Raw genomic sequence first — 13,291 nt, forward strand, 5'->3', positions numbered from 1 at the left:
CGAGCATGTGTCCCCCATTATGGGTGGGGTCTTGAATTAACTGAGTTAATTCATGGAAGCCATGAACTCCCAAGTTGACTCGGATGTCTCGCCAATGGAAGGCAGATTGAAATCCCCCAGGACCATGAGCCTGGGGAAATCAACCGCCAATCCAGCTAACACATCTAGCAGCTTCGGCAGGGCCGATGAAACATAGCAGGGAGACAGATACGTAACAAAAAGGCCCACCTGAGCTCCAAGGCCCCACTTCACAAAGAGGGACTCACACCCGCCTATCTGAGGCACAGTGACCTCCTGAGGTCTGAGAGTTTCCCTAATAACCACCGCTACCCCCCCGCCCCTGCCCTGGGCTCTCGGCTGGTGAAACGCCCGGAAGCCTGGTGGGCATAGTTCGCTAAGGGGCACACCCCCCTCATGGCCCAACCAGGTCTCCGTAATGCACACCACGTCCGCTCTACCCTCTTGTATGAGGTCGTAAATGAGGGGAGCCTTATGTACCACAGACCTGGCGTTAAGCGACACCAGCCGGAGACCAGGGTCCTGTAATCCCGGGCACCCGGGGGTGTGAGAAGGGCGATGAGGGTCGGAACACGCGATCGCTCTTAAACAGCAAACCCGCGTCCTCCGAACATCATTTGGCCCTCGGCCCCCACCATATCTGCCTCTCCCACAAACAGTAGAGATGGTGAATCCCCCAATGGAATGGCTTAATGTCTCCCCCAGAATCCCAACTCTTCCTAGCCCTCCCAACCCGCGCCCATTAGTTAGCGCTGGCCTGTGCCCTGGCAGACTCCCCCCCCAAGCCTGTCTGAGCCATCCGAATCAACCCACCCCTCCCACCCCTTAAAATTTGGTTTAAAAGCCCCTGTAAAAAACCCTTAAGAAGTCTCTTCTTCGCATGCCACCTCTCGGGATCCCAAGATCCGTCATTAAGGAAGCGTCTTGATAGGCCAGAAGGCCATCCCCGGGAAAGGGGGAGTTCTGTCACAGTATAGCATAGAGGAGAGTGTGGCATCAACCAAACGGGATGACATCATGGGGAGATGGAATGAGGAGATGACATGTCCACGGGGGGGCAGCCGGCAGTGTTCAAGGGGGCAGCAGGAAGCTTATGTCCATCATAAAAATTGTCGGTGTTGGGGACAATATGTAAGGGTAACAGACAGCTGTCCAAAATTGCAGCAGATGCTAGCTTGCGAGGTGGTAAAGCGGCCAGTGATGGCGGCAATGAGGACAGCAGCGGCATCGCCGGCTGCTCCAACTCTGACTCCAACACCTAAGCTCCGCCCACGCCAGCCGCACTCACATCCATCGCCAGGGCCGCACTCCGTTGACCCAGTCCATAATATCACAGGAGGGGGGGGCCAAATGGCACAGTACAGTGCTCAGGCAATGGCAGTAATACCAGGGGGGGCACAATGAAGGACCCTCCCACTCCAGCCATGCCCACGCCAGCTCCCGAAGCCATCTTCCGTTGGCTTTAGTATCCATGCCAGCTGCCTCAGCCGCTCCCTGCTGATCTAATTTATCATGTTCACAAGCAAGGAGGACAGGGGGGAGCAACCGGGATAACACCACGGCGTGGGGAGCGGCAGCTGTAGAGACCCCAGACCGGACGTCCTGCCACCACCACTGACCATACCCGCGCTGGCTGCAGAGACCCCAGGCCGGGCATCCCTCCGGGCATCCCGCCGGGCGTCCCACCTCAGCTGCTGACCACACCCACGCCGGCAGCCGACCAACGCTCTCCATTCTCCTTTCACTGCCCCATTTCACTCACGATGTTCCGGCTATAAGGCAGGACATCGCAGCTCAAGGGTATCCCCCGAGGTCCCAGGAAGTTCTCATAGCTAGACCTGGAACCAACGATGGAACAGGGTACCCCTGCAAGCCCCAAGAAGGACAATCATCTCCCCGAAGCTCTCCTCAAACGCGACAGGACACCATCTTGGGCATGCGTAGTTGAAGGAAGGCTGATGATCCCTCTGGGACGTGGAGTAGATCAAGATGTCAAGATGTCGTCCAGGTAAATGATGACAAACTGATCCAAAAGGTCCCGGAAGATGTCATTCATAAAGTATTGGAAGACTGCCGGGGCATTGGCCAACCCAAACGACATGACAGTGTACTCAAAATGTCCGTACCGGGTGCCAAAAGCCGTCTTCCATTCGTCCCTCGCCCTGACTCGGACCAGGTTGTAAGCCCCACGCAAGTCCAGTTTTGTGAACACCGTTGCCTCCCGGAGCTGCTCCAACAACTCAGGAATCAGGGGCAGCAGGTAACAGTTACGTACCGTGATGGCATTCAGGTGCCGGTAATCGCAACAGAGTCTCAGATCCCCGGTCTTCTTTATCATGAACAAAACTGGGGCAGACAAGGGTGAAGATGAAGGCCGGATAAACCCCTGGGCGAGGTTCTTGTCAAGAAAGTCCCACAATGCGGCCAACTCCGGCTCAGACATGGAGTACAGATGACCCGTAGGGAGTTTCGCATCAGGTACCAGGTCGATGGGACAGTCATAAGGCCGGTGCGGTGGCAGTTGATCCGCCTCTTGTTCACTGAAGACATCTGCGAACTCCGCTAAACCCGGCGGCACGGTCACCTTGGGTGAGCTGGGTACCTGGGCCGCACAAACTTGCTGGGTGTGGTCGACGCATTGCAGGGACAGAACGTGATCAGGTTCTGCGATCAGTAGATCTGAGGGTTGTGCTCCCGCAGCCAAGCCAAGCCCAAAACCACAGGGAAATGCAGGCCCGAAGCCATGTAAAATTGGATGGCCTCCTCATGCTCCCCAAGGATCAGGCACAAAGGCTGTGTGGCGGCCTTGATAGGCCCAGACAGAAGCACCCGGCTGTCAATGGTCTCAACACGCATCGGTGGGTCCACTGGACACAGAGGGACATTGTACTTTGTAGCAAACACCGCATCCATAATGTTCGTGGTAGCCCCGGAATCGACCAAGGCATGGGCCGGAATTCCCTGCAGACTACCCGACAAGAGGATGTGCGCTGCTAAGATCATGTGCCGTGGAGGCCCGTCCACCTCTGTTTCAGCCTGCGCCCGACCTAAAGTCTCCCTCAGATCGGGCTCTGCCCATTTCTCGACACGTTGTTCCGGAATTGAGGGAGAGGCCGCAGGCTGCGCCCTTCTTGGGGCAAACCAAAGCCAGGTGTCCAGAATCCCCACAGTAGAAACACTGTCCCCCTGCATGCTGTCTGTCCATCTCCGTGTGCGACAAGAGGGGTTTGGCGGCACCCAACTCAATGTGCTCCTCCCTTGCAACTGTAGTCTCCCCTAGTAGTCTCCTGGGGCACGCGGCGAGGCTTCTGCCTCTGCAGCCGGGCGTCTATCCGGAGGCACAAGTGAACCAACACGTCGAATGTCGGAGGCCTGTCCACCCTCACCAGCTCATCCTGCAGGTCATCTGACAGCTGTCCTGAAAAGTATCCATGAGGGCTGGCTCATTTCAAGCTGAGTCCTGACTAAGCAGCCAGAATTCACTGACATAATCCTGCAAGGAGCCACGGCCCTGCTGCAGCAACTTGAGTAGTCAAGTGGCTGTTTCCCCTTTAATGGGATCATCATACATCAGCCTAAGATGGTTACAAAAACCCTGGAAATCATCCAGCAAAGGGCTAGGCTGAGATAGCAACAGAGTAGCCCAACGAGCTGCTGTGCCTGAGAACAAGCTGATAATAAATTCCACCTTCGTCCGGTCAGTGGGAAAGTCCTCCGCTCTCAAGCTCATAAACAGCTGGCATTGTCCCAAGAACGCTGCAAACATAGCTTATTTGCCATCGAACTTGTCTGGTGTAGCCACTGGGCATTTCCTCCTTGGCTGGGGGTGGGTGGGTTAGCAAGCCCCTGGAGCTGAGAGACCTGACGAGCCAGCAAAGCAATCTGTTGAGCCAACTGGGCATTTTCAGCCTGTAGTCACTCCATTGCAGCTTAATGGAGCTTCGTTTGGGGCAGGAATCAATCTGTTCTGACTCCCCCCTTCTTGTATACCAAATCACTCCAAAACAAGGTCTCTGCAAGATGTTTTATTTACATACAGTTTAAATCTTGGTAGTAATCCAGGTAGAGAGAACACTTTGGCAGCAATCCAGCCTGCCGAGGTATGACACAGATTTGAGAGCGTCTCCAACTCTAATGATCAGTTGATTCCTGCAAAACAACTGTCGGAAAGTCACTCCTTAAATAGCGGTGAGAGGAGCCTGATTACGATCACCTGAATCCAATCATCTCTTGTAAAGGCGTAGCTGTTCTCTCCGTCTATCAGCTCTCTGTTGCCTGGCATCCAGAAACCACTCCCTTGTCTCCTCCCCACTGCTCCAAGGCATGACATCAGGAGCACACTCCCTTTGGCTTTCACCACTGCTCCATGGCTCAGGCGCCTCTTGGTGGCCAACCAGCCTCTCTGATCCCTGCTCGGAGTCGGAACCCTGTCCAGGGTCCTCCACATCCTCCAGAGCCGACTCATAGGGACCCTCGCTGTCGGAGTCTGGTGGCAGCTCCAATGGCTCCTGCTGGGCCACAACACACACACACACACACACACACACACACACACACGCACATGGAGTATGTGAATTTTTAAAAAGATTAATAAAGAAATAGGATAAATTGTTTTTAATAAATGAATATACAAGAAACAGAAAAAGCATAAGTCAATAACAGAATAAAGAACAGACTAGAAACAAATCTCTAAGTTCTATACTACATAAAGAATTGATTTTCTGACTTCTGGTTTGGCATCGCTGAGGGACAGTCATAGGGAGCGGGTTCCATGAACCTAGGCTGAACCCTTTTTGTTGGAGGGCCCTTAAGGGGCTAAAGTCACCTTGAAGAGGTGACAAAGAAAGGAGGGGCGCTTTGCAGGTCACAGAGAGTAGCAGCTCCCCTGCTTGATCTGAGACTCCCTCCCATAAAGAGGAGAGAAGCTGGGACAACTGAAGAAAGATATGTGCAGGAGTGCTTCATAAACAGTGACTGGAACTGGGTGTGGTGATTTTCAACTTCTGTACTAGAGATCTGTTCTGACCCCCTCCTCTTGTATAACAAGTCACTCCGACACAAAGACCCTTCCAGAGATGTTTATTGACATACAGGTTCAACCTTGGCAGCAATCCAGCCTGCCAAGGTCAAGATAGCACTCTGGGCAGCAATCCAGCTACCAAGCTCCAGATAATCACCTTAGCAGCACTCCTGCCTGCCAAGGTCCAGGGAACAGATTGGCAGCAATCCAGGTAAACCCTTTGGCAGCAATCCAGCCTGCCAAAGTACGACACAGATCTGAGCTTCTCCAACTCCAATGATCAGTTGATTCCTGCAAAGGGTGTGTCCACAAGCAGTCCCTTTATAGTCTGGAGAGGAGTCTAATTATCAGCAGCTGAGAGCAATTACCTCCTGTAATTGCTCAATTGCTCCTTACGCCAGGAAGCACGTCGGTAACGAGCATCTAATAGCTTACTGCTGATGTCTGACTCACTGTCCTGTGACTCCTCCCCACTGCTCCAAGGCATGACATCAGGAGCCCCCTTCCTTTGGCTTTCACCACTGCTCCATGCCTCAGGCGCCTCCTGGTGGCCAACCAGCCTCTCTGCGCCCTGCTCAGAGTCGGAACCCTGTCCAGGGTCCTCCACATCCTCCTGAGCCAACTCAGAGGGACCCTCGCTGTCGGAGTCTGGTGGCAACTCCAACGGCTCCTGCTGGGCCACAACAGAGATCTAATCTGAACGAAAAGAAACTCCGAAAAGATAGACTCTTTAAAGCAGTGGTAGTCAACCTTTTTCTACCTACCACCCACTAATGGATCTTTCTCGATGGAAAAATTTCCTTACCACTCACCAGTTTTTGCGCAAGTGCGGAATATTTTTTAGAAAGGAGGGTGTTTTTTTAAAAAAGAAATGTACGTACATTTATCTTTTTATTTCTACTTTATGCATGTTTATAATGTTTTTAACTTTATAAAGTTTAATTAGAAAACAATAAAGTAAATTGAAATTAGCTTTACTAGTGATTAATAAGATCTTTGAGGCTGATGCTGCAAGACTAAATATTTGATATCTGGTTCGATTTTCGTAAGGAACAAATGAAGGTCTCCTCTTTCGGTGATATTCAGACGCTTTTACTATTTGCTCATAATATGATTAACAGCACTAAAGTCTGATTCTACAAGATATGTGGTAGGGAAAGGTATCAATAAATTGAACATCATTTTCCACATATTTGGATATAACACAGGCATTTTTTTATTTTGCCAGAGTTTTTGGTATCCACCACTGCCAAAATTACATTTACTCTCTTCGTCATATTTAAGTTCTAATAGTTCTTCTTGGCAAGTTATATCAACCTCAGCAACATTCGGTGTAAAAGGATTTATCATCCAGTCATGCACCTTTAAGTTCAAAATATCTTGAAATCGTTTTTCCATATCCAATTTGAGTTCGTTGAGGTGGCTACTGAACCTCTCAATATCCCCTGGAGTTACATTATTGTTTATAGAGGACAATTCAGGAAACTGATGAAATTCTCTCTTGAGAATATTATGACGGAGAAGATCAAGCTTTTCAATAAATAATGACACAATATTTTTGCAACTTATAAGAGTTATATTGGCTTCTTGAAGCTGCAAATTAATTTCATTAAATCTCTTGAAAATGTCTGCCAAATAAAAGGCATCATTCTTTACGGTTCATAGAGACCAGCCTCTTTATCACTTTCAAAAAACTGTACGACACTATCAAATAATGCAACAAAACGAGACAAGCATGTACCCTTTGAGAGCCATCGAACTTCTGTGTGTAAAAGTAACCTAATAAACTGCTCGTTATTGTCCTGGCACAGCTGTCGAAACATTCTATCACTTGGCATTAGATTTGCTCTTATTTACAGCTTTAATTATTATACTTAATGATGAATGGAGGCTTGTACTTAAATGTTTTCCTACAATATGTTGTCTGTGCACAACACAATGAATACACAAAACGTTTGGCACTTCTTCCTTCAGGTAAGCAACAAACCCATGATAGCGGCCTACCATTGATGGTGCTCCATCAGTAGCACTTGCAACAATATTTTTCAAGGGTATATTATTTTTTGCAATGTATGATTTCACAGCATTAAATATTGATAATCCTTTTGTATCTGTAATCAGATTGACAGAGAATAGCATTTCTTCTTGCAATGTATTGTTTTCATTAAGGTACCATACATATGTCATCAGTAGAGCATTATTATCTGCAATGACAGACCTATCCAATTGTATGGAAAATTAAGAATTTTGGAGAATACCTATAAGTTTATTTTCAACATTAGCAGCCATTTCGTCAATGCGTCTCTTTACTGTGTTATTGCTAAGGGGCAATGTTTTTAAAACTTCAGGTATATCCTGATGCATTACTGTTGAGATAAATTCTTTGATGGAGGGTATTATCAAAGTTTCTCCAATATTATGACTTTTACCACTTTTTGCAATTAAGTGTGATATACAATAAACTGCAGTTAATCCCTCCTCATTTTTTGCATGTTGTTTTTGAAATGATGCAGCTATTGTTGAACGATTTTGAAATCTTTTATAGATTTCTTGAAAATATTCAATGGGCTTATCTTTATCTTACGAATGCTTTGTAGCAAGATGTTTTCGCAATCGACTTGGCTTCATTGCTTCATTAGATAATGTCTTGTGGCACAGTAAACACATTGGAAGCTGTTTATTTGTAACAGATTCAATGAAACCCATCTTCAGACACTCTGGTAAATAGCCACGAGCATATTTCTTTTTTTCAGACATGGGTTCTAAATTTGTTTCACAATTTAACAACTATTTTTACTCTTACATTTTGATCTGCACTCCACACAGTGCTTTTCCTTTTTATCTCCTTTTTTTTACCTTCCTTAGGGCAATGTACAAAAGCAAGACTGAGCTAGTTAGCCCACTTATTATTATTAGCCAACAACAATTCTCTCCTGCATATAACTTTTCTTTCTCCTATTTTGCAACTGCTCTGCCCCGCTTCTGCTTGCCCCTGCTATCAGTTTCCACTCCTCCCCTTCCTCTTCCCACGTGTTTGCTTGTTTGTGTGCACGTGCACATTAGTTCATTGATTTGTGCGCTTACGCCCGCCTGCCCACTCACACAAAAGGAGGTTTTAACCTCCGAAATCCCTAACGCATGCATTCTCGCGCACGTTAGTTCAAAAGGAGGTTTTAACCTCCGAAATCCCTAACGCACGCATTCTCACAAACGTTACTTCAAAAGAAGGTTTTAACCTCCGAAGTCCCTAATGCACACATTCTCATGCACGTTAGTTCAAAAGGAGGTTTTAACCTCTGAAATCCCTACCACCCACCTGGAATCCCGAAACACCCACTAGTGGGCGGTAGGGACCAGGTTGACGACCCATGCTTTAAAGTGTAAAAAAGTGGCAAACAAACACTTAGAGAAAGATTGCACACCTGAAAGAAAGTGAAACCTATGGGAGAATACAATTTTTTTAAAATACAGTAATTATTTGCTTGATTATTAGAAGAAATTGCTTGAAGTAAATCAAAACAGATTTTCAGCTGTCACATTGGGTGAACATTGAAATGTTAAGCAATGGTGCCATCTACTGATGAAAGAATATATATTATATTTTTACAAGACTAGGTATGTCCCTGAAATAATCTGAGGACTGATAAGCCAGAGTGGAGACAAAAAACAGCTGGAAGACTGCCCTTTTGCATACCATTTTATATCTATTTGCTTCACAGCTAAGGAGGAATAAATTCTGAGACTTTTAAAGATTGCTAAGTAGAGTGGCTTACAAATACATGGAATTATCATTGAAATCAAAGAGTTGACTATGTGGTTTACGAAGACATGGGGAAACCTGATGGATCACTTAGGACAGTGTTGGTGAACTTTTTTGGCACCAAGTGCTGAAACGGGAGCACACGTGAATGTGTGTGCCAGAAATAGGAAGAGCAGCTGACCAGTGTGCATGTGCATGCCGGAAGGCTGCTCTTCCATTTTCCAGCATATGCATGTGTACTGGCCACCTGGTCTTCTGGTTTCTGGCACACATGTGTGTGCAAAGACCAGCTGGCGGTGAGCATACATGCGCCAGAAACTGGAAGATAATTTTCCTAGTGCACGTGTGTGCACTGGACAGCTGTTCTTCCAGTTTCCAGCACTCCTGTGCATGTGAAGACCAGCTGGCCAGCACACCAGAACCCGGAAGAGCAACAAGCGATGGCTAGAGTGCCCGGAGAGATGGTTCTGCACGCCACTTCCAGCACGTGGCATAGGTTCGCCATCACAGACCTAGGATTATAATTGTTGTCTGATAACTACATAAAGAGATGAAAGAAGGGGAAAAAGACTTTTTGGAGAACTTGGAAAGAATAAACTATAAGGTCTATAAAGAAATATAAATATTATGCATCCTGAGGAATAATTTTGGAACCAAGTAAATTGCTTTAATACTGGCTTTTGATGTTATAGACAACCAGGAATTTGGGACCTTGGAAGCTTATTGAGTAACCTTTTGACTCATCAAAATAAGACAAAATGTTTCAACATGAATGTATTCAAAAAGAAATATTATTGATGTTTCAAAGTATTCATGAAACTATAACAAAGAATCACAGGGAGATAAAGAACTTAATACATGATATAGTTGTGAGACCAGAAAATGTTCCTGAAATGACAATGAAAAATGAACAAGAAACCCAAGAAAGAACAGAGCAGATAAAACAACAAATGAATCCAAAAGATAAGGAGAAGAAAGAGATAAATAAAACAGATGAAATAGACCAGGCAGATTATACATTAATGTATAAAGATCAAAAAATATAACTGGATAAACAGAAAAAAATTCCTGAAGTGAGGATAGAGACACTGAAAGGTATAGTGAAGGTTTGGCAGTGAGAGGTAGAGGCAGAGATAGAGGAAACATTTATATCAAACAAGAATGATGTATGAAGATACAAAATCCCAAGGGGATGTATGGAAAACATGCCAAAAAAGCAACAAGAATTGAAATACTAAAACGGGCAAGAGATGATGGATAGAAATAGAATACCTACAAATATAAGATTTGTTCTATTAAGAAATAGAATAGAGGTAGAAACTAGATAGGGGAAAATATTAGTATGCATATTTCTATATAAATTTTGTAAAATTACCGTATTTTTTGGAGTATAAGACACACCAAGGTTTTGAAGAGGCATTTTTTTTTTAAAAAAAGGTCAATAGATGGATAGAGAGAGAGAAAGAGAGAAATACAGTAGGTAGGTAGGGAGAGTGAGTAGGCAGATAAAGGTAAAGGCATATATATATACATACATACATACATACATACATACATACATACATACATACATATATATATAATGTTGTATTTGTACTGATAAATAAATAAAGGGAGACTAGTATAGATCTATTTCGAGCTAATTAGCTCTCATCAGCTAGCCATACCCTTACTGGGATTTGAACCTGGGCTGTATTATATCTTAGGCAGGAGTCTTAGCCACTAAGCCACAGGCTCACCTCCTTATCAGTTGAGCCAGGGAAATAGGTATGTATTTGTGTTACAACCCAAATACAACCCAAATATATATATGTCTGTCTGTCTGTCTGTCTGTGTGTGTGTTGTATTTGATAAATGTATGTATGTATGTATGTATGTATGTATGTATGTATGTATGTAAGTATGTATGTATGTATGTATGTTACAACCCCTGGTATGCCCAAAATATTTATTTATATAAATATTTATTATAAATATTTAAATATTTAATATTTAAATATAAATAGATAAATATTTATTTATCAGCACAAATACCACACACACACACACACACACACACACACACACACACACACACACATATATATATATATATATATATATATATATTCTGAGGTTTTCGCGGGTGTTTGTATGTATGTCTTTGGTTGTTCGGGTTTTCTCCCGCGTAGAATTGGAAGTATCTTCACGACGTTTAGATGAAGTCTCATTCATCATCTTCAGGCTGCTGCTTCCGGCTTGGTGCTTCTGGCTTGGTGCTTCCAGGAGCAAAATCCAATTCTACGCGGGAGAAAACCCGAACAACCAAAGACATACATACATACATACATACATACATACATACATACATACATACATATATGCTAGCTGATGAGAGCTAAATAGCTCGAAATGGATCTATACTAGTCTCCCTTTATTTATTTATCAGCACAAATACAACACACAGACATAGATGATAGATAGATAGATAGATAGATAGATAGATAGATAGATAGATAGATAGATAGATAGAAATACAGTAGGTGGGGGGGAGAGAGTAGGTAGGTAGGCAGATGTTTCCAGGTGTATTCATCCATGTGCTGGAGAAGGAAATTGCTGACAATCTGCAGCACCTAAGACTTTGTTTCTGCTGGCACAGCACTTGATCAATGTAATTCTCATCAACAACTCTAACTAAAGTGCTTTCCAAAAGGGAAAAAAAAATGTTTGCACTCTGCAAACCTCCCAAAAATGGCCCTTTTTGTGAAAATTGGCCCTTTTTTTGTCAAAAAAGGCATGAATAGCCTTTAGGAAGCTCATAGAGTGCTGCTGGGAAAATGGGCCATTTTTCGCTCATTTCTGCCCTCCCCAGCCCCCAGGAGCTCTCTAAAAGCCTCCATAAGGCTATGCACAGCCATTTGGTGAAGGGGCTGAGTTTCGGGAGGCAAAAAATGCTGTATTCAGTGTATAAGACGCACCCAGATTATCAGCCTCTTTTTTGAGGCAAAAAGGTATGTCTTATACTCCGAAAAATACGGTAGTATGTAGATGAAAGAATCAGAAGTTGAAAGATGATTGTATTATATACATTTAAACAACATTATTATGGCTATTAGTATTGTGTATTAAAATACTGAATAATTAAATGATGTAGGATTATATACATGGAAGAGCAAATACTAAAATGTTAACTTTAATTGTAATATTTATAATGTTATTATAATGTGTTTATCGATAATCAAGATTATCACTATTATCTGGTTTCAAAATTAATGATATCCAGATGCCACACTGTTCATATATTCAATAACTATATACTATATATTTTTAAAAAAGAATTATATACCAAAAGAATTACTTTTCTATACTTGAAATTATAAATTAACCCAAATTAATGCTTAAGTCACATGCTGCTAATTAAAAAATGGAATAATGTTTGCTGGTTCAGTTTATTATTCAACCTATCCTTACTTAATTGATTTGTTCTGAATTGTGCCACAGTGCAACATGTTGCATTAATTTATGAAATTTTGAAAAACCAACCTTTTAAAATGATATGGGATAAATATGTATTTTTCTGTGAGGAAATGCATGAAGAAATTCTACTTACCTTGAACATACACTTTTGCTGAATGTTTATCCTTTCCTCTGTAATTTTCAGCTTCACATTCATATATTCCTTCATCTTCAAACTGAATATTGAAGATCTTTAGAACTGCACCAGACATGCTTATATCTGCACTGCTTGGCATTGGTTCAAGATATTTACTCCATCTAAGTTCAGGAACAGGGCTAAAAGAAAATAGGACACATTTTATTTCCAGGTTAAGTCTCTCCTTGTTCAGTTTCCATCCATTATTCCTTATCTGGTCTACATGTGCTTTGGAAAATAGCTTGACCCCATCCTCTCTGTGGCAGCCCCTCAAATATTGGAACACTGCTATAACTTTGAATACTGGATAGGCTTGGAAGTTATCCTAGATGATATATCTGTATTGCACCCTCAGTCCATAGTGGTATTACTAGAAGATTTGAATGCTAGGTTGGATCCCTCTTTGTATGAACTCACCCAGAAGAAGGGAGTCCCAGGCACTGTTCCCTCTAAGGTGTGCGCCTGCGCGCCTGCGCACGTGCCTAGAGTACGCCGCGCACTAATTTCTAACTGCTGCGCAGCGCCAGCGTTGCGTATTTGGTGTGGACACGCAGTCTCCAGCCAGCTCCAGCTAAACGCAGTTCATTGCCGCCTGACTTGTGACTTGAGAAAACCAAAAAGTAAAAGATAAACAGTAACAGCTTTTTGTTTTACATTGTATCAACTATACGTTCAATCATCTCTTGTGCCATTTCCAGCAATTACATTATATCAACAATTGCAATAATGTTTCAAATGAAATGAAATGAAGCAATTTTTGTCTGTTGCGTAGTCGGGCTAGACGTAGAAGATGTCGGCTCCGAAGATGCCTTCCCAGGCGGTGGCTTTTTGGGCCCCATGTTAAGTTCAGAGATACCTATAA

At 43.9% G+C, this 13,291-nt stretch overlaps 1 protein-coding gene across 3 annotated transcripts in view; it reads right to left on the bottom strand.

Moving 5' to 3' along the window:
* Positions 1-13,291, bottom strand: part of CNTN1 (contactin 1) — a 410,973-nt gene that overhangs the window by 142,037 nt on the left and 255,645 nt on the right. For all 3 annotated transcript variants that reach the window (XM_081957448.1, XM_081957447.1, XM_081957446.1), the window contains exon 10: positions 12,388-12,569. In XM_081957448.1, the coding sequence (XP_081813574.1) occupies positions 12,388-12,569 (182 nt within the window). The remainder of the gene's footprint in view (positions 1-12,387; positions 12,570-13,291) is intronic.

Source organism: Natrix helvetica (genome assembly GCF_964273705.1).
Source record: "Natrix helvetica genome assembly, chromosome: 6".
Classification (NCBI taxonomy): Eukaryota; Metazoa; Chordata; class Lepidosauria; order Squamata; family Natricidae; genus Natrix; species Natrix helvetica.